At 36.0% G+C, this 25133-nt stretch overlaps 1 protein-coding gene across 4 annotated transcripts in view; it reads left to right on the top strand.

Moving 5' to 3' along the window:
* OSMR (oncostatin M receptor) overlaps positions 1-25133 on the top strand; it is an 80847-nt gene that overhangs the window by 24390 nt on the left and 31324 nt on the right. For 2 of the 4 annotated variants that reach the window (XM_074206798.1, XM_074206797.1), the window contains exons 3-5: positions 3864-4036; positions 17822-17993; positions 22917-23192. In XM_074206798.1, the coding sequence (XP_074062899.1) occupies positions 3864-4036; positions 17822-17993; positions 22917-23192 (621 nt within the window). Of the gene's footprint in view, positions 1-3455; positions 3654-3863; positions 4037-17821; positions 17994-22916; positions 23193-25133 lie in introns of all 4 variants that reach the window. The other 2 variants (XM_074206799.1, XM_074206800.1) reach the window with 2 other exon arrangements.

Raw genomic sequence — 25133 nt, 5'->3', positions numbered from 1 at the left:
CTCTCTATCTATCTATCTATCTATCTATCTATCTGTCTGTCTATCATTTATCTAATGTGTGTGTGTGTTTTATTCTGACTCTAACTCAACATCTTTATATAATAGGTGGTAGGTTTCATTATTGGTCCTCTGGTACCATGAAAGGATATTATGTTGAACAATTATTACAACTTTCAAAATTGTTTTTACAGTGTTATTGTCATATAAATTGATCTAATTCTGCTCATATTTTGGGGACTTAGAGATTTCTACAGGAGGAGCAAACTGGCTAGTGATACTAAAGCATAAGCTTTTATTTTGTGTGTTTTAACTCACACAAGTGGAGGCAAGACATCTAAATCACATTCCCAAGATAGACAAATATAAAACCAGTTCTCAAGAAGGACAAGACACACTTGAAACACAGTTAGCAGGTGTGGCTGAGTGATAATAAGGTGAAGAGGAGAGGTCTGGGTCTCAAGTAAGATGTTCCTCAGGACCCAGGGACAGGCAGAATAAAAGGATGGATGATTTAAAGCCTGACAGCTCTCCTGATACAGTGACCAGGTTGTGCCAGACTCTTTCCCACCTTCCACTTTTTTAAGACACATCCAAATTAATCCACACAAGAGAATTGTGCTGAATTATGGAAAATGGAAATGGGAGGAGAGGATCTAGGGATAGATGGGGTTTCTAGCAGTTGAGTCAAATCAGTTTCTTACTTCTGATCACACAGGCTTGGAAGGGTCAATTATCATCAAGTCTAGAAGTTTCCAATACAGAAGATTTCAAACAAAAGAAAGGGAGACTGAAGAAGTAAAAGGAAGAGGAAGGTTCCAGAAAAAGGGCAGATAGGTGAAAGGTGTGGGAGGTGAATAGAACAAAGAGAGTTTGTCAAAAGAAAGGCTGCTTTTTTTTGTACTATGACAGCACACAAACAAACCACAATTGTGATCATCTATAGTTTTACTGGGGTTATGACTATCCAGTTTTCAATTCCCAAATGTATCTGACAAGATCATATAAGAAATTTTTTTGACACTAACAGCATACTAACAGCTAACAACATTGAGTGTGTCACATATTAGACAAATGTTAAATGCTCATTGTTGCCTATTAATATAAGCATTGTTCTGGCCATATATGCCACAAGCAGCTGTAAACACAGGAATCTAATCCAGGGTCCAGACCAGATATAATAATACCATTATTGGTGAAGAGAATGATTACTTCATATGTGAGGGATGGAGATGGTAAGAAGAATATCTTCTTTCTCAAACTCTCAAAAACTAACTCCCATTTCCTCCTTAGAAAGTAATACTTAGGGGCGGCTAGGTGGCGTAGTGGATAGAGCACTGGCCTTGGAGTCAGGAGTACCTGGGTTCAAATCCAGTCTCAGACACTTAATAATTACCTAGCTGTGTGGCCTTGGGCAAGCCACTTAACCCCATTTGCCTTGCAAAAAAAAAAACCCTAAAAAAAGAGAAAATACTATGGGGTTAAGTGGCTTGCCCAAGGCCACACAGATAGGTAATTATTAAGTGTCTGAGGTCAGAATTGAATGCAGGTACTTCTGACTCCAGGGCTAGTGCTCTATCCACTGTGCCACCTAGCCGCCCAATACTTAGCTTTTTATAGTTTAATTCTGATTGACCCATACAAATCAACCACAAAAGTATGGTAGTACCAATAATATATTTTCTGGTCCCAGCCTATCTTTAGACAGGCTGTAGAAACAATCCTCCTCCCACCTACCTGTTTCCCCTTCTCTTCCTCCCAGTAATGGAAATTTCCAGCCTCAATAATAATTGTTGACATCTCCTAGTCTGTAGGATTCTGGTGGGAAACCAATTGAAGGTTCTTGCTAGATATGCCACCTATTTATATTATCCTCTTATCTAAATTATGTATTCCTTCCATTAGAATCTAAAATTAATATTTTCTCAATACCAAATGATGAAATGTGCTTATCCAAGAAAGTCTTCTTAATTAATACTTGCTGAATGAAAGGCACTATGAAAAATGAAAGACAAGTATGAGGCTGAACCCTCATTTCCAATAGTTTCCTGGGGCACCCCAGGAAGTTTGCCAGGAGTAGACTCACAGATACTTGTCTAAAGAACTTCAGAAGAAACCTGGGTCCATGTTTTCATTGGTCATGTTGACTGTGATGCTGTGAAAATAAGGGAAGAGTTTCTTTGTTTCCTAGAGCCACACTGGTTGAATTTTCATTGCAGTTTTGGTAGACAAGTTTATATGATACAATGGCTGGAGGCATTGAATAAGAGGATAAGTGGTTGGGTTTGGACTTAGCCAAAAAATTAAAGACTTCCTTCCCAGTAAGAACTCTTCTTTAAATAAATCAACATTTTTTTCAGTATCAATCACAAGTCTGAGGATTCCCAGCTATTTGTCTGAGTGAGTGTTTGATAGGATAAAAACACTTGCCTGGGAAAAACATTATGGTATTTATGATTAGATCACTGAAGATTGGTTAGGTTGTTGCTTTTGTTCAAACCTTTATCCCATGAGTTTGGTTTTCTTCAAGAAAAGGAAATCTTTCTCTCAGAGTGAAATATTTATATGTTTATGTGTATACATATATATATATATAATATACATATACAGATGTTATATATATAGCTGTAGTAGGGAATCCTCACTAAGGAACTGAAAGATCGTAATGGAGTATTCCTGATCATGTTATTTTATAAGAAAAAAACTGCTCCTCATTTTATTTTTGTATACTTTAGTGTTGGGCACATAACCCTGAAATAAATCTGATTGCTTTATTCCTTTTTTGAGTTTCAGTGCATCCTTTCCTTGGTAGCCTTAAGTCGAAGGCATAGTCTACTAAATTTCTAAAGAAAACCAGTGAGTTAAAATATTTGAAGTAACTTTTAAGAATGAGGTTTAACACAGTATACTCTAAGTTGTCTAAACTCATTTCAAGTTTATTACACTATCAGTCACTGTTTCCTTCCCCTTTTCAATTTCTTTTCAAATCTTCCATTAGAAAGTAAACTCCTTAAGGGCAGGAACTGTTTTTCTTTTTATGTATTTCCAGAAAGTATCTAGAGCATAGCAGATGATTAGTAAACATTTGCTGACTGATTGACTTGTCCATTGCCAAACTGTTGAATGAGTCCCCATTCTGTGGCTCTTGTGATCCAATATAAATGGAGTGATTATACTTCTGAACCAAAATTTGAGATATATGATCTCATAAAAGATATCAATAGAGGTATAGTGGAAAGGCTACTAGATTTGGGATCCAAGGTCTGCAAGTATTTGGAGATATGTCTTGGAGAAAGAGGTATTAATCTTGATTTGCTCAGCTCCAGAACAAAGCAATAAGTAAATATTGCAATGAGGCAACATTAGGGTTGGATGTAAGGAAAAAAATTGGACAGGTTATCCAAAAATGGGTGCCTTGAGGAATAATGATCTCTCTCTCACTCTATATTTTCATACAGGAGTTGGATACTCACTTATTGATGCTGATTTAAAGTGCATTCCAATATGAATACAGTTGGACAGCATGGCCATTAAGATCTCCTCTTGATCTAAAATTCTGTGATCCTGTAACTGATTTATGAGACTGCCATGAATGGATGGTTGAAAAACCTCCAAATTGGCCTTTTAAAAGTCTAACAAGTAATCCATGATGAAAGGTGGGAAAAATTGGCTCCTCAATGAATCCTTTCATTCAACTTGTTTTTGGGTTTTATGAACCAAACAGTTATTTCTTATAATTCTCTGTCCACCAAAAAATGAGGTGATTGATTTAATTTTGCCAGTGCAAGAAAATGGTAATTTAATCTGTGCAAATATTTAAATATGCTTAACTGATGATTTCCCCATAACTCACTTCTGTCTTGCAGGATCATCTGAATATTTAGTATTTCCTACTGAAATTATTAATGTTTCCATCCATTCTGTTGAAGAATGCTTGGATATAGAATGGACTGTTCACCTACATACAGATATATTAAATTTAAAAATGATTTTCCAAATAGATATCAGCAGAAATACAACAACCAACACTGTTGAGCAGGTAAATATTTTTAAATGGTATTTTTTTCTATCATTGGGAAACAACATTCTGGCATGTTTTGTAAGATTCACATTCATACTGAATTCTCAATATAAATGAAACTATGGAATGAAGGAATTTTCAACTTCATAGAAGGGTGAATCCCAAGGTCTTTTGAGAGGAGAAAATGAAGGAGTTGGATCTCATAGGATCTTGGTTATCTGCACTTGAGATGCTCAGCTTTTTGTTTTAAAAAATCTAACAAGAAGAGAGTTGCAATTTAAATATCAACATCTATTGCAGATAATGAAAAGGTAGAGAAGTTCCATTAAGAACCTAAAAGGGGGGTCAGTTAGGTGGTACAGAGGATAGAGTACAGGCTTTGGAGGAGGATACTTACTAGCTGTGTGACCTTGAGCAAGTCACTTAACCCCATTGCCCAACAACCCCCCCCCAAAAAAAAAGAACTTAAAAGTTCAGACAAAGTTAACAAGTTCATCCATAAGAGATAGTTTCATTGGGAAGGGAAAGGAGCTTTGGGAAACCACAGAGACAAGAAAAAGATAATTTTTCTGGCAGATATTGTTCTGATTTTCACCAGAAAGGAGAGGGTGGAGTTTGTAAGCTATTAACTTGTGAGCTTTACTTCTGTTCTGGCAAAATTCTAGAAGATGCAAAGGTCTAGAAGACACACAGGTATGAACAGAAAGCATAGCTGATGAATATGAAGAAATAAAAGCAATAATCATAGAGTCAAGTCTAATACAAATTGTAACAGGCTCACTTCGTTTGCTTTTCTTTTGATAACATAAGTAAGCTGGCAGAGTTGGAGAATGTTGGAGATATAATTTGCTTAAAATTCGGCAAAATATTTGAGATACACTTATATAATTGGGATGAGGAAAGACATAGGCTCAATGACAGTTAAATTAGTGAATTCAAAACTGATTGAATTGAGTCAAGTCAATGAGTGTTTATTAAGTACCTAATATGAACCAGACACTGCAATAAATGCCAAATAAATAAAATAAATGGGACAAAACTGTTACTTCCCTCAAGGAGTTCATATTCTAAGGCAGGGAAAACAGTAACATATAAGCAACTATTAGAAAATATAGGATAAATTGGAGATAATCTCAGAGGAAAGGCACTTGAATTTGGGGGAAATCAGAAATGTCTTCTTTGAAAAGGTGAGATTTTAGCTGAGTATTGAAGGAGCCCAGAAAGAGCATCCACAGAATGGGGAATAACCAATCCCCCATGTGAAAAGGCTGAAAGAAGGAAAATGGAGTGTTGTGTGTAAAGGACAGCAAGGAGTCCATTGCTTTTGGATGGGTAATAAAATATGAGATGAGGAATAAAGTATAAGAAGGCTAGAAAGGTGAAAGAAGATTATATTACAAAGGACTTTAAAATCCAGAGAATTTTTATATTTTATTCTGGAGGAGGGGCAGCTAGGTGGCACAGTGAATAGAGCATTGGCCTTGGAGTCAGGAGTACCTGGGTTCAAATTCTACCTCAGACACTTAATAATTACCTAGCCGAGTGGCCTTGGGCAAGCCACTTAACCCCATTGCCTTGAAAAATCTAAAAAAAAAATTAAAAAATATTCTGGAGGAAATAGGGAGCCACAAGAATTTATTAGGAAGTGATATGGTCAGATCTGTTCCATAGGAAAATCACTTTAGTGGCTAAATGAAGGATGAACTGGAATGGGGAAGATATTTAAGGCAGGGAAACCAACTAGAAGGCTATTGAAATAATCTAGGTTTGATGTGATGGGGGACTGTCAACATCATGGTGGTCATGTCAGGGGAGAGAAAGGACCAGCTTGGAGAGATGCAAAGGCAAAATTAACAGGAATTTACAATTGATTAGATATGAGGAGTAAGAGAGTGAGGAATCAAGGCTATCACCTTGTTTCTTAATCTGGAGGACTAAAGTTAACCATAAGAGTAGGGGAACTTATGTGGGGAGATGGGGAGGGGAACAGTGAAGGAATGTCTCCTGACCAATAAATACATTTCTTACATTTGAGTTTTGATCCTTAAGGGTCAATCACACTGACCTTATTTCATTTCTTCACTCATAATATTCTATCTGATTTAAGTTGTACATGTTAAATCCATTTAACATAATTTTATATTAATCATGCTGTGAAAGAAAAACTAGAACTAAGGGGGAAAACATGAGAAAGAAAGAAAAAACATAAAAGAAGTTTTTGAAAAGTGAACATAATATGCTTTACTGAAAAACGCCATAGTTTTTTCTCTGCATATGGATGACATTTTCCATAATATGTCTCTAAGAATTGTCCTGGAGCACTGAACTGCTGAGAAAAATTTAAGGTCAGGCTCTTAATAATTTCATGTTGATTGATTTTAAGAAGGGGCTAAGAATTATATTATAAGGGTACAAAGTCTAGAAAAACCTCCTTCCATTCCCACCTAAATTCCTCTTCTTGAGCCTAAATTGGATTCTTTTTAAGACTCTGATTTCATCACTGGAATTATTCCTTTCACCAATGCAGAACCATTCTATCTATATCTTCTCATTCAGTATGATTCCTGTTCATGTTTTTCTATTACCTTTCACCCCAAAGATCTTTCCAATATTCTGAAGGCCTTCCTCTTGTCCCTTTAAATTTTTTAGAAACCCATGCAACCCCTGTTCAGGACATTGATCTGTTATCTCTCCATATATGAATGGCCATTCCTTTTATAAGGGTCCTTGGTATCTTTTACACTGTTTCTCGCACAAAGTCATGTTAAGTAATATGCAGCAGACTACTTTACAGAAACCTACAATTGTAAGGGATCTCAAAGGCCAGCTTGTTCAAGTAGGGATTCATCATTTCATGACTACTACAAGGATGACAAGGAGTTGGTTGGACATTCAGCCTCTACTTGAAGGCATCTAATGAGATGGAATTCATCATGCCTTCCTTTTGTTCCACCACTGTCACTATCTTCTCTAGGTTAAAATTTCACAACTTCTTCAATTAGTCCTTCTATGACAATTTCTAGTCCTCTCTTCACCCTGATAACCCTTCTTTGGATATGTCTTATTCAGTCTGACGTAAGTACACTTGAGGTGTAATTGGATAGTGCAAAGGAAATTTGTCCCAAGCTACATGTTGGAACTTCAGAAATCTCCACTTGAATATATTCACCATAATACAATGTATCTGTAACTTTTTGTGGAAATTGAATTTTTATGAATTTAGTCATCTAGGTACATGAAAAGATCTTGCATTTAAAGAAGTACTATTGTAAATCCCTTTCATTTTCTTGTCTTATAATTCCTAATTTATTTATCACATTTCCTTCAAGTGACCTACCCTTGGACTTTTGATACTGGCTTAATATTCCCAGTGCACTTAGAATTTTTGATAAAATTTGGACAAATTCAATTTCCTAGAAGTTGAAAGCTCTTTTCTCAATCATTATTTTGACATTAGCAAAAAATAGTGCACCAACTCCTAGGGAGAATTATTTTTTTCAAATTACTAAATGAGATGCTAAAGCACTTATCTTTTTACTTTGTGAATTTAATCCTGGAAAAATATTAGCATTAAAGAATTAGGCTTTATAGGAGAGAGTGATTTAGGATTGTTAAAAAGCACTTTGCAATTTCCCAGATATAATCCTGTTCAGTTTCTTCTACTATAGAATTCTGTCTTAGCTCATTGTCCATCTCTAGATATATGACTAACCTAATCTCATTGAAAATTTAAGAATATTTTTTAAATAATCTTACTGTTTAAAACAAAGGGAAGCAAATATTTAGGACTATCCATTTAATTAATTCAGATAAATCAAGCTATTTTTCAACATTATTCCTAGGTTGAATAAGCAATATTGTGGTACTAGAAATGTTCTACTTTCATAGTTGATCTGACAGCAACCAGCTCTCTATATTTCCATTGTAATATTATTATTTTCAACAAATCAAAGGATTTTAAAGTTGGAAGTGGTCTTGGTGGCTATCTTTCACAATCCTAACAGAGAATCCCCACTACAACATACCTGGTGGTCATGAAGTTTATGCTTGGAGATCTCTAATGAAGTGGAAGCCACCACCTTCCTATTCCACTTTTGGAAAGTTTTTTCATATTTCATTTCTAAATTTTCCCTTTGCAACTTTCATCCTTTATTCCTGGTTCTGCCCAGTGGTCAAACAGTATAAATTTATATCCTTCTCCCACAGGACAATCCTTCAAATACATAAACACAACTATCTAACCCTCACCCATACTTCTAGCTAAATGTCCCCAGTTCCTTCTGGTCCATCTTCATGTAAAATGAATTCAATCCCTTTCACAATCTAAGTTACCCTTCTCCAGATGCTCTTTAGCTTATAAAGTTTGTTTCTAAATTGTAGGACTAATTTTTTTATGTTAGGAATGCAGCCCTGAGTTGTTGGTTGTTTTCTGGAACTGATCATTCAGGCCTGCTACAAGATACCATTACCATATCTTCCTGAAGTTGTTTTTTTCCCCCATGAGGAGTTGTCATGAGTTCCGATTTTCAAAATCAAATATTTTCAAACTATCTATCCTATAGAGGCAGCATGACCTGTGAATAGAGAGTTGACTTCAACTAAGAAAAATCCAGGTTTAAGTAAGTCCTGATTCAGATGCATATTAGCTAATATGACCCTGGGCATAGTCACTTAATTTCTCAGTGTTCCAGACAATTCTCAAAAATAATAAATTGCAAAGAAGGCATCTATCCTACATTGCTAGGAATTTCTTTTCTTGGGTTATCTGTAACAATTCTCACCACCACAATTATCTGTTATCTTTGTGTGAATCCATACCCAGAGTTCCATTAGACTACTATCACCTGTACAATCTTCCTACTCTCATTCCACACATTATAGAGTGTCAGTGATGATAAAGTAAGAACTTTATCTTAACTAAATATTATGTCTTTCTCAGCATCTAGTATTATTATGCTCTGACATGCAGAGCAGTTTATGTATATTTGCATAGGAATGACAATTCAGGGGTTGGAGAGATAATCAAATTAGACTTTATGGTGGAGTAGGTTTTGACCACATCTTTGAAGATTTGTAGTAGGTTAATCCTTGTAGTAAGTTAATAAATAATCTTGTTAAGCTTAGAAGTCATTTATCATTAAAAGATCCTAATTCAAGCTGATATTTCAGTTAATAAAAGATCTGCCTTGGGAGCTCAGATCTTTAAAAGAAATCAGACTATGATAGTGGTGGTATGTAATCATCATTTACAACTCCAAAAAAGGGAGGAAAGATCCATTAGCCATCAATAGAGGACAGGTTCAATGCCCACAAAAAAAGCCACTGTAAATCAATGCAACAAAAAGTATATTGCATTATGGTACCCACTATACTTGTGATTACCATAGTGATATATTTACAATAAAAGTACAATAAAACCATTTGTTCTTATAATATAATGAAAGGTATATAACTTGAATATCTAAGCATAGAGGACATAATCCAAAGAAAAAACTATACAACAAAGTTAAAACAGTCACAGATCTCCCCTGTCTAGATGGGGGGAGAAGGAAGAATTGGTTCAAGTGTGTATTGATGTGGTCAGTTCTTATTGGTAAGACTTCAGTAATATGTTCATGCATTAGTTCATTTCTGTCTGTAGGTAGCCTGAAAAGGGGGCAGAGAGTATCCTATTTGGTGTGGCCTCTTTTTGTTCCCTCTGTTTGTATGTAGGACTCTCCTTAAATATGAGAAACTTAAGTATAGAAAGAGTCCTGCTCAGGAAGTGAAATTGGTTTGTTGTCTCCTTTTTCTGGCCATTAAAAAAGAAGAATAGAGGAGATATTTTGCTGCACAACTAGGGAGTTTTACAGGACAAAGTGGAACTCATGAGAAATTTTAAATAAATTGTAATTAGAAAAGTACTGGATCTGAGATCCTGGCTCTATTATTTATTTTTTGCTTTTAACTTCTCTCACTCCTCATATCCAATCAATTATGTCAGTTTTCTCACTCTCACTCTCACTCTCTAGGGTCTCTTCCAATTTTAAATCTGTATTTGATTGTTTATTATGCATACCATGTATTAAAATTATATGTTGCTATTTGTGGAGCTTAGTCTAGTTAAAGAGGTTAGCCATGTATGCAGATAACTTTTGTAAAGCAGTACATTTTATAATCTACATTACATTTCTCTGTAGTGCTATCTCAATTTTCACTAAGTTGTAAACTCCTAGAAAGTAAGAACTTTATCTTAACTAAATATTATGTCTTTCTCAGCATCTAGTATTATTATGCTCTGACCTGCAGAGCAATTTATGTGTATTTGTATAGGGATGACAATTCAGGGGTTGGAGAGATAATCAAATTAGACTTTATGGTGGAGTAGGTTTTGACCACATCCTTGAAGATTTGGTTGGAATTTAATGAGGAGAGCTGAAAGGAAAATCAGAAAGAGCTATTTAAACATGGATATAGAGATGGGAAAATACAAGTTATATTTGGAGACCAGTTGGCTAGATTAGAGAGTTCACAGAGGAAAGTCATAAGCTGGAAAGATGGACTAAGGTCTAATTATGAAGGGTAACTAAGGAGTTTGAACTTTATTATTGTAGGACTATTGAATGTTGAGCAAGAGAGTAATAACCTGATCAAAACTTATATTTTAGGAAGACTACATTTGAAGTTAATAGTTCAATTCATATTCTAAATTAGGTCTGTTTCCCTGAAAGAATCATGTGCCTCAAATGACAGGTGTACCTTGGGGTGAGAGTTTCCCCATGTGACTATTCTAGGTATCAACTTTTGTCTGGAAAGTAAGAACCAGAAGCTTGGTGGAGTCCTTGTTGGATGATTGATTGGTTAAGGAGCAAACAGTTGTGTGTGACTGCCAATGAATTTCTTGTATGCCACAGGAGAACTAACTGATAAGCGAAAGTTTGACTGTCTTGTTGTCTACTACTACTGCTACTACTACTGCTACTACTACTACTGCTACTATCAACCAAGTGATTGGTGGTGTGAGTCACACAATTATAGTGAGGGTATATTATGCAAGGTATCCTTCTCACTTGCCTTTACCAGAATTGTTCCACTCCATGGCCTGATTAATAGGAAGCAGGACTATTAGAGATAGTTTGATTGCTGTGGGACTCTCTTGACCTTAAATTGATTTTGCTTCCTCCCATATCAGTGAGGAATCATGGTACACCGTCAATGCAAGGAAAGCAACAACTAATTTTCGGTTGAGTTATTACTTAAGTTATTTCTATTTTTTTAATAAAAAGGTTCTTTGTTCTAACATATGTTTCAAAGTGTATCAATTAAAAAACTTATTAAAATTATGTGATGTACTATGCTAGGTGTAGGGGTATAAGCACAAAATGAAGCATATTAGGGTTTATAATCTGCTAGGTGGATAGCTTTTTGTTACATGTAGTGGTGTTAAGAGCAACATCCTCCAGAAAAGAGAAATTAGGAAAGTACTGCAATGGACAGTTCCTTTAATTGAAGAGAGGAGCCCTGGATAGAGAATTCTCAGTACTTTGTGACGGGGTTTCTGGTGTTTTGAACTATCAAGCCAGCGAGCATTTATGAAACACCTATATGTCACCTCCATGACCATGCTAGGTACCAGGGACATAAAAGTAGATGTAAAACAGTCCCTGCCCTTAGGGAACTTACAGTCTAATGGGGGGAGACAACATATATACATATATATATATATATATATATATATATATATATATATATGTATATTGTGTACTAAATTCATATAAAGCAGGTAAAAGATGACCTTCAAGGGGAAGGTACTAGCGGTTAAGAGGACCTAGAAAGTCTTCATACAGAAAGGAGAATTTGAACTTGAGCCTTAAAAGGAATTAGGGATTTCACAGGAATAGGTGAACAAGATTTTTCTGTAACTACCCTTGGGAGCATGCTCTGCTCTACAAATTTGGTCAGTTGAGGACCTTTTGGGAAATGACAGAATTCTTTCAGATGGGCATGTAAGAATTTAAATGGCTACTTAGCAGAGAATGCTAAACTTAAGGTTGTGGCAGCCTTGACTGACATGACTATGCCACTAATTGGCCTTCTGGAAAACAATAAGAAGGTTCAATTAGAATATATTGAATTACTAAGATGAAAGAAGAGTACAAAGCCCATATATAGTGGTCAGAGGGAAGTTTTGAACCATAAGAGATGGAAATATTTGATTGGAAAGACCTACTTTTTGAGTATGGCATCTCTAGTCATCTGACTCAGCAATGTTAGGAGTTCTGGGCTACGACTATAAAAGGCAGCACTTGGGGAATGGGCAACCCCTCAAATTATATTATACCCAGCTTAGCATTGAAATGGGAGCTTTTATCTCTAGAAGATTATCTAACAATTAGGGTCAGCACATCAGGAACTCATTCCTCTGACCCAAATGATAACTGAGTAGGCAAACAACTCTGACCAGGTAGTTTGAGGGATGGTAAATTTGGGCTCCTCAAGGGTAGCATTTGGTTTATGGTGGCTCAGGCAGCCCAATTCCTTTATTTTTTGGACTTGGGTTAATGAACTTTTTCTAAACCTAGTTCATAGGGGTAAGACTTTAACCCTTTCTATGTATCCTGTGTGAAACTATAAGACAAGGTATTAGCTGACAGCCTCCTTATGATAAACAGAACAGTCTAGGAGTCCTTCCTCACAAGGGTGAGGAGAATCCCCTGGAAGATTGACCTTAAATTGGTTTTGTTTCCTCCCATATTCATGAGGAATCACAGCACACCATCAATGTAGGACAAGTACAAACTAATTTTCAGTTGAGTTATTACTTAAGTTATTTCTTGTCATCTACAAGTCACTGTCTCAAGCAAAAAATCTATAGCAAGAAACAAGGGAATAAAGAGCTGACAGTTTTTCCCTACCTTTTGGAGAACCCTGAATGGAATAAGACTCCTAAATTTTTTAACATAAGGACAAGAAGGAAGACCCATCAGAAAACACAGTGATAGCAAACCATTGGTCATTATAGCTCCTATTAGAGAATATGGGGCATCTAGGTGACATAGTAAATAATGCTGAACTTAGAGTCAGGAAGGCCCGAGGTCAAATCCAGTCTCAGTAACTTCCTAGCTGTATGGCTTTGGGGTACATCACTTAGCCTCTGTTTTCCCCTAGAGAAGGAAATGGCAAACTATTTCAGTTTCTCTGCCAAGAAAACCACATTGACAAAGGTTCACAGGAACATAAATCAGATAGCTCAATAGCAACAAGGAATATGAATATCAAGACAAATTACTGACTAAAAGCAACTCTGGAAACCAACAAAAATGATGGTTATGTTCTTGACAGTATTAGACAGGACTCCTCCCCTCAATATAGAGGCAAAATTATTGAGAGAGGGGCCTTGGGAAGAGGATAATGGAATACTATTACACAATTAAAGGAAACAAAAAATAGGACAATTGTCTTTAGGGCAAGAAGGCAGCCAGTGTTGCAGATAACTGACAAAACACCAACCTGTTTTCCCCTCTAAAGTTTCCTGTAGTGGATCTCCCAAGATGACTGTACTGTCACCTTTCTTTTGGCAAAATAGACTTCCCACCTGACTTGGTTCAAATCCCATCTTTTTTTCAGGAGACTTTTCTTGGTCTCCCCCTCTGCTAGAGTCTCTCTTCTAGGATTTTTCTATGCATATATCATGTATAGGTACAGCTGTTTGCATGGTGTCTCTTTAAACTATGAGCTCCTTTAAGTTAGGGACTATTTTTGCCTTTATATTTTCCAGAACTTAAGTGCCTGGCACATGGAGCACTTAAAATGCTTAAGGACTGATTGATCAAATGATTTAAGCAGTGTTCCATGAAAATTGAACTGATTGAATGTTTGTTTAGACAAGTGTATATTGCTGTTTGATTCTGTTGTTAAACCTCATCCATCACCCCTTCCCTTTCTCCATCCCCATTCCCTACTATGTGATTTGTGTCTACATACAATGTATTACCTGGGATAAAATGTAAGCTTTTTGAGGGTAGGAACAGTAATTTTGCCTTTTTATATCTTCCAGAACTTACACATTGTCTGATGTATAGTAAATAGTTAAGAAATATTAGTTAACTGATATTAGTACAGTCCTGAGGAACCTGGTTTTCTTGGTGGCTTTGATTGTCTATGGTTGTCAGGATATATATCTCTGGGAAAAGTCTAGTTCTAAATGGGGAGGGGGTTTACTGCAGAGTTCTGGGGGTCTTAAGGCACAGCATAAAATAAAGGGAGGTAAGTGGAAAGAGGAATGGTTCTCAGGAATCATAGAGTTTGGTTTCAAAGCCCTTACAACTCCATACCCACTGTGACCCTATAATGGTGTTATGTCTTAAGATCTACAAACTCTGCCCTGTTCTCTCAAGCCTGCCTGGGTCAGAGGTCACACTGATACACACACATATATTGTATCTCTAACTAATTTGTTGAAGACTGTGTCTTATCATTTTTATTTCCCTGTCACTCTCTTTTTTCCATCTTCCTCTCTCCCTCCTTCTTTCCCTCTGTCCCCCCCTCCCCCTTCTCTGCTCTGTCTTCTAAACTCTGGCACTATCTTTGTGATTCTTGGCAGTTTTCTTAACTCCTTAGAACTTATCTATTAAGTCATAGACAAATCATGATCTCTGTTGGTGGAGGGAATTTCCAACCTGGTAATTCTGTATTTTCAAAATCACAGATAGTTTATGCTTTGTTTTCTTTTGCTTTGTTTTGTTTTCTTTCTAAGAAGGCTGACCCCCTTTGTCTTCTGTCACTGATAACTTGGATTCATCTTAAAAATGTTAATTTAAATGAAATGCATCTGAAATCTCTCTAATTTTATAACAACCAACCACCAAAAAAAAAAAGATTATTTTCTAAAATATCCTACCCTTGATATTCACAATATTGTAAATCAAAATTTTAAAAATCAGTGACTGTATGAAATCATTAGTTTTAAGGCAGTCAATGTGGTCATAGCCATAGAGGAAAGGCACTTTGAACTGTAGGATGATCTAATAGGCAGCTACTGCCACAAATTACCCTAATTGGGGTATTAGTTCCTCTCCCACTCTGAAGCAATGCTTAGATAATAGATAAAATCAGGAAGAATGCAGACCTCTGTGCTGGTATTCTTTTTCCTTTGGCTGCTCATTTTATTTTAAAAATATTTTGGTTTTTTAATTAATTAACAAATATTTTTTCAACCTCTCATTTCCTTCCCATTCAGTTTAGGAGAGAAAAAAATCAACAAATCCCTTGTAATAAATATGCATAGTCAAGTAAAATAATTTCCCATATTGTCCATGTTCATAAATGAATGTCTCATTTTGAATTTTAAATCTATTATCACTCTTTCAGAAGGCAGGTAACCTGCTTCATTGAAATGACTGTTGATTGTTGCATTGATCAGAATTCTTAAGATTTTCAAAGTTGTCTTTACAATGTTGTTTGAGTAATATAAATTGTTATCCTTGTTCTACTCACTTCATTCTGCATCAGTTCATACAAATTTTCTGTGGTGAGTACATGTAATAAAGGTAACCTGAGGTACATACTCCAATTAAATTCAGTTTAACAACAAAATGGGTCATACTGGTCACCATTATGGCCAGCAACTCCAATGAGAACAAGAACAAGGAGATCCTTTTAATTAACACATAGGAATGGGGGAGCAGGGTCTGTGTATTTGGGGAACATTTAAAATTGGTTACATTGGGAAAAATGTGTTGGCATTCAAGAGTGGCGAATTGTACTCTTCTCTTACAATTAAGAAATATTCATCATTTTATGGTACTCATCTGCCTCTTATAATTTTTGTTAGGAGGCCAGAACCACCAGACTTGATCTCCTTTAATTGCACAAAGATAGGCAAGGATAAGTTTTATATATATATATATATATATATATATATATATATATATATATATATATATATATATGTATATGGGGGTAGTGTGATAGTGTCACACTGATTGGGGTTTATAAGATAACAAGCAGATGCCCCAAAGGCTAACTTCATGAGCAATAGCAACATTCCCTTTCAGCCATGCCTTTTAAACTAATTTAGAGTAGGACCAAGTTCAGGTGAATTCAGGCAGAAAGGAACAGTTACGTGCAGTGGATAAAGCACCAGCCCTGGAGTCAGGAGTACCTGGGTTCAAATCCAGTCTCAGACACTTAATAATTACCTAGCTGTGTGGCCTTGGGCAAGCCACTTAACCCCATTTGCCTTGCAAAAACCTAAAAAAAAAAAGGAACAGTTGCAATAATTAAATTAATACAACATAAAATAAATTAAGTTGTACAATCCATACAATAAAAATCAAAGGTAATATAAAATTTTTTATCTTTTCACACCCATATATCTCTGGAAACCATTATTTTTATCATTTCTTGTAACACCATAGTATTATATTAGATTCAAATATTTATTTGTTCAGCCATTCCCTAATTGATGAGCACCTCTTTAGTTTTCTGTTCTTTGCCACTACAAAAAGAAGCTATAAATATTTTGGTACATAAGGGTTTTTCTCCTCTTTCTTTGCTCTCGCTGATGTATAGACCTAGTAGCAAAATCACTAGGAAAAAGTTCAATAGTGCCTACCATGTGCCATTCACTGCTAAGTTCTGATAACAGAAAGAACAAAAGACAGTCCCTCTCAGAGAGGTCACAGACAAACAAACAAGGAAGACAACATACAAACAATTACATAAAAAAGAGTGTGAATGTACACACACAGAGACACAGATACACATACACACACACACACACACACACACACACTGAAGATTTATATTAATATATATATATATATATATATATATATATACAGGAAAAATTGCAAGTTATTAGCAGAGGGAAGGCTAGAAGGTGGGATTTTAGCTGAATTTGAGCATGAAGGAAGCTAGGGAAGTTTAGAGATAAGGAGGAAGAAGATTCCAGGGGGATCAGCCAGTAAAAATGTGTATTTAGGAGATGAAGTGTCTTATTTGAAGAATATTCAGGAGACCAACGACACTGGATCACAGAATGCATTGGGGTGGGATTGTAAGTTATAAGAAAACTGGAAACATGCATGAAAGGAGTAGATGATGAAGGGTTTTGAATGTCAAACAGAAGATTTTATATTTGATCCCAATGTGATGGGAGTCATTACCTAGAGTCAAGAGACACCCTTAGCCTACTTCATACTTTCCTAGAGGCCAGCCTTGGTCAGCTGTGCACCAGTAGCTGTAGTAGAAACTTAAGACTTTTGGTCATTTTAATAGCTGTGTGTGTGTTTGTGTGTGTGTGTGTGTGTGTGTGTGTGTGTGTGTTTTGCAAGGTAATGGGGTTAAGTGATTTGCCCAAAGCCACACAGCTAGGTAATTATTAAGTGTCTGGGATCAAATTTGACCTCAGGTTTTGTTGACCAGAGGTTTTGCTATTTAATGGATGTACATGGTTTGTTATTGTTAGAGGAATAGTTTCAGATTAATTTCTCATGTTTATACTGTGGCTATATAGCTGAAAAGGGAGCAGGAGAACCAGGTGAGGACTTCTCTTAGAAGAAAGCAGAGCAGGAAAAGTGGGTTGCTGTGTCTGCTCTTTAAGTTCTCAAAGATCCTATTCATATAGTAACCTCAAGGTCTGGGAGATAATAACCCTCACAATTCAACAGTGACAAGATCATCAATAATGTGTCAATCCAGAGTCATTTTGTGGCAGTTAAGACATTATATTGTTCAGTATAGATCTTGTCACTTGAACCCAACTTTGGTTCAGAAGGTCCATTGGTTTTCACATTAATTCTCTATTTCTTTATTTTTCAGAAAAATTATACAACAACCTTGAAGTCTAATAAAACTCTGCAATGGTGTTGGCATTCAGCACTTCCTTTAGAATGCACATCTCATTTTGTAAGAATCAGAAGTATGGTGGATGATGAAAGATTCCCGGAGTCTAGGATCTGGAGTTCCTGGAGCCCAAGTGTGAAATCAGAGGGTAAGAAGAAAAAGGCCTTTAAAACATGGTCTCCTAATTTTAAGTGATTCATAGCCAGATGGACATTCAAACTTATAATACAAAAGGTTTCCATGGAATGTAGGTTTAGACCAGAAAGGGACCTCATTTTACAGATGAGGAAATTGAATATCAAGGTTGAGTAAATGATTTGTCCAAGTTCACACAGACAGCAAACATCAGAAGCAGAATTTGAATCCAATTAGTCACTTAACCCCTTTAATACTCAATTACTTCATGAAGTTGTTTAGGAAAACACTATAAATTGTGAATACCCATAATAAACATGAATTGTTAGCTTAGATTGCTGCTGTTGTTATTATCATTCCATTTCTTTTATGGGCCTCCAAAGGCCTATTTATGCTTAAATCTGTCACCTATCATTAAAAACCATTTCTTTGGATTATGGCAATTTATTTCTAGGAGAAATAAAATTTAACTGTTGTCTAGGAAGAACAAAACATGAACCCATTAACACCTACCAGGATTAGTTTATCAAATAAACTCACTTCAGAAAGTAGGACCTTGAAGAACTGAAATATAACAATATATATTGTTGGAGTTTGTGGGAAAAGTCTGGTTGCATGAAATAGTCTGAGGAAACATAGGAAACTCAGCTAATGGAGAGCAGACAGGAGAGAAGAACTGAACAGCATAAAGACACCAGTTGTTGATTACCTAAAGTCAAGAGACACCCTTAGCCTACTTCACACTTTCCTAGAGGCCAGCCTTGGTCAGCTGTGCACCAGTAGCTGTAGTGGAAACTTAAGACTTTTGGTCATTTTAATAGCTCTTTGTGTGTGTGTGTGTGTGTGTGTGTGTGTGTGTGTGTGTTTTGCAAGGTAATGTGGTTAAGTGGCTTGCCCAAGGCCACACAGCTAGGTAATCATTAAGTGTCTGAGGTAAGATTTGAACCCAGGTCCTCCTGACTCCAGGGCCAGTGCTCTATCCACTGCACCACTTAGCTGCCCCTTAATAGCTCTCTTGAACTCATTCCTATAATTTATCCAAGTATGTAATATCTTTCATAACTTGGATATCTTCATCCTACTTGTTTTTCAGGATTTCCCCCCCTCTAATAGTTTATACAAATAGCATTTTTTCCCTAAAGTGTAACTAGCTTCTAATAAACAGGAAACAGCTGGCCTAGAAAGGAAATGACAGGTTTAGGTTGCTATGTCATCCTCTAAGGAATTTCATGTTAATGAGAGGAATGATCATATAGTTTCAAAGTCTTTTTAAAAAATTATAGTTTTCATTTGTCTCCAACCCCTTCCCCCTGCCAATTCCTTTGCAGAGGTGTGTGGTTTATTGGTATAGAATAGCACTTTATCACATTTTTTGATATATCAAATAATACTTTTTTGTTGATTTCTCCCCCTCACCCCCAAATCCTTTATTGTAAAGTGTAGATTTCTGACAGGGAATAAAGGGAAGGATATAGAGGGAAATCTAAGTGATATAAAAACAAAAAAGTAACAATAAAATCTATTGGTAGTCTAAGCTTACTTGACAAAATTAATTAATAATTTAAACCACTGTGATACTGGAACTTCCTTAAAAGTATTATATTAAAATATTAGTCTAAGCTATTCTTCCTTTCATCAAAATGCTGTGGGTTGTCATAATTACTTGCAAATTTCAGCTGAATCTGCCCTTTTTTTTTAACCTGGAAAATTTCTACCAACCTACCATTTCAAAAAATGTTTTAATCAACAAAAATTCATTAAGTACTTGTCATATTCTAAGTCATTGTGCTTTAGGGATTCAACTATAAAGCAAAAAAAAAGTCCCTGCACCTCAAGGAAATTACATTCTAATGAGGGAGATGTACATAGATATTTCATTAGAACATATAAGATAAATACAGAGTAGACAGAAAGTAACCTTAGAGAGGATGGCACAAATAGCTAGGAGAGGAAGGAAAGCCTGGAGGAGCTGGCACATTTTCTTGAGGTGAATCTTAAAGGAAGTCATATATTCAAGGAGTATAGGTCAAAGAGAACATTTGGAGCCTCATTTATGAGGAAGAGTAAAAAGGCCAGTGTGTCAGAATCATAAAGCCATGGAGAGGAGCATTATTAGAAGACTGGAAAGATAAAAAGGGACCAGGCTATGAAGAGCTTTAAAGATCTAACAAAGGACTCTATATTTGATGTTGAAGGTGAGAAGGAATTACTGAACTTTATAAAGCAGAGTATTGATATGATCAAATCTTTGCTTTAGGAGAATCTTATTTAGCAAATGAGCTGGAGAACAGATTGGAGTGGGGAGATATAAAAGGAAGGAGAATGAGTTAAAAAGTTATTTGAAAGATGATGAGAGCCTAAACTGGGCAACTAGGTAGAACAGTGGATAGAGTGCCAGTCCTGCAATCAGGAAGACTCAACTTCCTCAGTTCAAATCTGAACTCAAACACTTAGTAGTTGTGTCCTGGGCAAGTCTCTTAATTCTATTTGCCTCAGTTTCTTCATCTGTAAAATGAGCTGGAGAAAGAGTGGCAAACCACTTGAATATCTCTGCCAAGAAAAACCCAAATGAGTCATGAGAAGTAGGACATGACTGAAATGACTCAATAACAATGAAGGCCTGAATTAGAGGCAGAGAAGAGAATTCCAAACAGCTGGACAGTAGAGGCAGCACCATTTGTCTAAGCATCCAGTCTATCTTCATTCTAAATGTCTTATTGTCATTTATCACCATTATGATTTACTATCTTGCTCTCCTTATTTTTCTCTCTCGTTTCCAATTCAACAAACATTTATTAAGCCCCACCAAATCAAAAAATGCTCCCAGAAATCAAGAATACTCATAGCATAAAAGAAAGAGTCAGGAAACCTTGAAGTTCGGAAGACTCTACCTCTGGTATTTACTGGCTCTGTTGAGAGTGGTCAGGTTATTTAACCAGCAGCTAGAGAATGATCTTCAAGTCAGAAAGCCTCAAGTTCAAATCCTATCTTAAATACTTTCTAGCTGTGTGACTCTGGTCAGGTTACTTAACCTCTCTCCTTCACTTTTCTTGTCTCTAAAATGACAGTAATATAGATAATACCCATCTCCTAATGGGTTATTAAGGGGAACAAATGAGATAATAAATGAGAAGCTTTTTGTAAACTTTAAGGGGCATTATATAATGCTAGATATAATTATTTAACCCATTGGTGTCACAGACAAGATGGTTCCAAGAGTCTGTGTTGACAAGAGTGGACAATCTGCATAAAGAGGGCTTTGTCACATCTATAGTTTATTATATTGGAGACATCTCAAGTGGGGAACCCCTCTTTTTCCCCAATTCCTGAAATATAAGTTAAAGGCTAAAGTGAAATGCTTTTATAATTAAAATATTCATTTATAGTTCTTGAGTATTTGCTTCCATCTGGGAAAATTTAGAACAGAATTTTGAAGTTTATTCATACTTAAATCAGAGTGTAAAGACATCAGTTAAGTTTTAAAAATTGCATTGTAGAAGGCTGATTTTGAATTTTCTTTCTTCTTCCATATTATGTCTATTCTAGGGAAAATATTTCATTGTTTCAATTTTCTTTTTGATCCTCCTAAGTTTTAAACAAGATTAGCACTGCTATGCTTCTGGAAGGCTATATAGAAAGCATATCTCATCAATATTATTTATCTACTTGGAGATACTTAGTCAGTCATCCATATTAATTAAGCATTTCCATGGGACAGGCTAAGTACTATGCTAAATGCTTTGTCAAAGAAAGTTTCATGACTCAAACATGTATATTCTGTCTGTTTATGCTGACTTTACCTTCTCTATCAGACAAGAACCCAATCAGGCTACTAGGGGCAATTGGAATAATACACATTATTTCACAAACATCCATTATTGCAGGTAGGTTCCAAATAGCTGCTAACATCTGTTGGTCATGATGTATATGTGACCTACTGGGGATGCACTACTTGCAGGTGCAAGTAAACAGTGGATAGAGTTCTGAATCTGAAGTCAGGAAAACCAGAATTCAAATTCTGACTCAGACCCTTACTAGCTGTGGAAATCCTAAACAGATTATTTGACTTCTCTATGCCTCAGTTTACCCATATATAAAATGGAGAGGATACTAGAACCTCCCTTCCATTGTGAGGCTCAAATGGGATAATATTTGTAAAGCACTTTGTAAATAGTAAAATGTCATACAGTGCTAAAGTAAATATTTTTATAATTGCTATTATTATTATATGGGAGTAAAATGTGAAATAGAACTTTCCCCCTTTCTCCCTTTTCAAATCTGACTGTCTACCACTATGGTAGATGTTTAATTTATAAAACAATTATCCTGCTTACTGGAAAAATGGAACCATTAAACAAGTGATCAAAAGACCCTGCAAAAAGGGCCTGTCAAGTCTAGTCTTAGAAGCATCCACAGTTTTGTTTACTAAGAAGGAATTGGAGAGGGAGGAAGTATTTGCCCTTAAAATGCTTTGCTGATTCTGCTCAGTAGTCCCTGCAGTTATAACTTTAAGTTATTTTTGTACAACTTTTCTTGCTTCTTTGATGTGCCTGCCTCCTCCAGATTCCTTCAAGGATCCTGACAAGCGTCCCACCAGATGATGGCTGGTTGTTTGGTGCTGCTGCCCTCCTGTTTCTGTGATAGGTAGTGAAGTACAGAATACCAAATGTAGAATCTCAGAGGACCTGGGTTTGAATCTTAGCTCTGATGTTTTTCTAGTGGATACTAGGCAAGTTATTTTTCCCTCTCTGAGTCTCATTACTGACGAAAATGGAATTAATAATCTATACTCCCACCTCACAGGGCAGAGCGCTCATTTTGCAGTTTTAAAGACCTTTCGAAAAAATTGTAGTCTATCATTGATATCACACATTGTGATATGAGATGTTTGGTGTGTATGAGATTTTGACTGTTGATTTTTTCCTGTGTTTTGTAGGACAGGACTCCTCAGGTCAATTTCATTTTTTCCCTAAGGAGAAAGTTTTTATTGAAGAAGGTTCCAATATCACCTTTTGCTGCATTTCCAAGACAGACAAGGACAAAATAGAATTTTTTTATGACAAGATACCTATACAAGGAATAAAACTGAATTCCCATGCAACAAAGTTTGAAGTGAATAATGTTCCTTTTCTCAGTGTTCTTGGGACAAATGCCTTTTGTGTTTTTAATTCTTCTACCCAATACATTAATGGAACTGTCCTATATATAGAAGGTAAGGACTTAAACTTTAATTGTATTTCTTATTTTTCTCCTATACATTGTCTTTATTTTAATCCATTTTCAAAGAGAAAAATATAAATAAATTCATGGATAACCTTGATATGTCATAATGTTTATCTAGAAGCTTTTTAGAAGGATTTCCTAGAGTGAGACGTAAAAATTAAGCCTGTTAAAGTCACTAAAATGTCACCAACACTATAAAAACATAAAAACAACAGGTACTGCTACTGGTCAACCCCACCTGGTTCCTATATTTCTACTCACACAAAAGTCAAGTCAAGGCTCAGAAATGTGGCTGAAGAGGGACATGCAATCACATGATAGAGAGTACCTTTGAATAATACATCCTTCCTCCAGTATTTAGTATGTTTATCATCCCTGTGAAAAATCACTCATGGTTTGAACAAAGTACAAGGACTATTCCCTTTAATTTAGAAAAAAACAGATATCTTATTGTCTGATCTTGTTACCTCTGAGAATTATGTTCTCTTTAAGGATATGATTTCTCTCTCATCACACCCAATTTGGATCAAGGTACAACATGGAAACAAAGTAAAGACTGACAGAGTGCTATCTGTGGGGTGGGGGTGGGGGGAGGGAAGCAAGATTGGGGGGAAATTGTAAAACTCAAATAATATCTTTAATAAAAATAAATTTTAAAAAATAAAAATAAATCACTCATGGATGGGCAATATACACAGGCCATTCTTTCCCAGTTCCCAGTTATAGAATCTCAGAATGTTATAGAGTCCAAAGGAACAAACATTCTAATTCTTAATCATTTTAGCTGACAAATACACCCTTGTACAGAGGCCTATGGAAAATACACTAAGAAAATTTAACTTTAAGAAATGCTTAATCGTGGGCATCTGGGTGACACAGTGGATTGAACTTGGGCCCTGTAGTCAAGAAGAAATGAGTTCAAATCTGGCTAGTTGAATAGTCTTGGGCAAGTCAATCCTGATTGCCTCCAGAAATTTAAAAAAAAAAAAGAAATGCTTAGTCAAATCCAACTTGTACAGACCCAATCTGAGGCTCTATTTGCCTCTGTTTACCCTGTATTCTCTAATAACCCACAGACTTCAGAATATCTGGACAAGAATCCTCCTCTACAAATATTCTCCAAAAGGCATTATTTGACTTTGCTTGAAGACATCTAGTAACAATAAATCTTCCTTCTACAGTAGCACATTTCACCTTCTCCTACCTCTAGGTATTCAATTGTTTCCCCTTTTATTGTCCCTTTTTGCAAATCCCACTTACTGACCTAGTTCTGCACTCTGGGATGAAGAGGAACAACTTTAATTGCTGAAGAGAGCCATGATGTTTTCCCCCAAAGTCATTATTTCTCTAGACTAGACATCCCTAGTTTCTTTAACTGATTTTCACATCATGTGAATGCAAGCCCCCTTCCCTCCATCTCAGCCGGTCATCTACAGACCATTAGATCCACTGTGCATCATTTCTAGGGCAGTCATGCTTGTAGATGCCAGGCTATTCACAGTGTTTATGCAACTTAGGTGGTGTTATGTGTGAGCGCAGTATAGACCATCAGCTTTGCACTACTTTTTATTCATCTTAACATCACTACCATCACCTTTACCCCTACTATTGCTCCGTGACATCATTTCCTTACTCTCCAACCATTAAGGCTCAGTAAGAAGTCTTTGCTAAAGATGGGAGGTAAAAGACTTGGTTTTGAATCTCCCCCACTACCACTATCTGGGTAAGTGAGCAAGTGATCTCATTTCTCTGAGTTGAGGTTTGTTCATCAGCAAAATGGGAGTGTTAACATTGCCCCTGCTTATCTCACAGATTTCTTATGAGGGTCAACATCAACACATGTAAAAATGTTTTGTAACTATAAATTTACTCCACCATTTTTTTGACTGAAATAAACATTTTTATTTAGAGGTAGAGTAAGACTTGGAAT

The sequence above is a fragment of the Macrotis lagotis genome, chromosome X, assembly GCF_037893015.1.
Source record: "Macrotis lagotis isolate mMagLag1 chromosome X, bilby.v1.9.chrom.fasta, whole genome shotgun sequence".
Lineage (NCBI taxonomy): Eukaryota > Metazoa > Chordata > Mammalia > Peramelemorphia > Peramelidae > Macrotis > Macrotis lagotis.
This window is presented reverse-complemented; position numbering and strand designations above follow the sequence as displayed.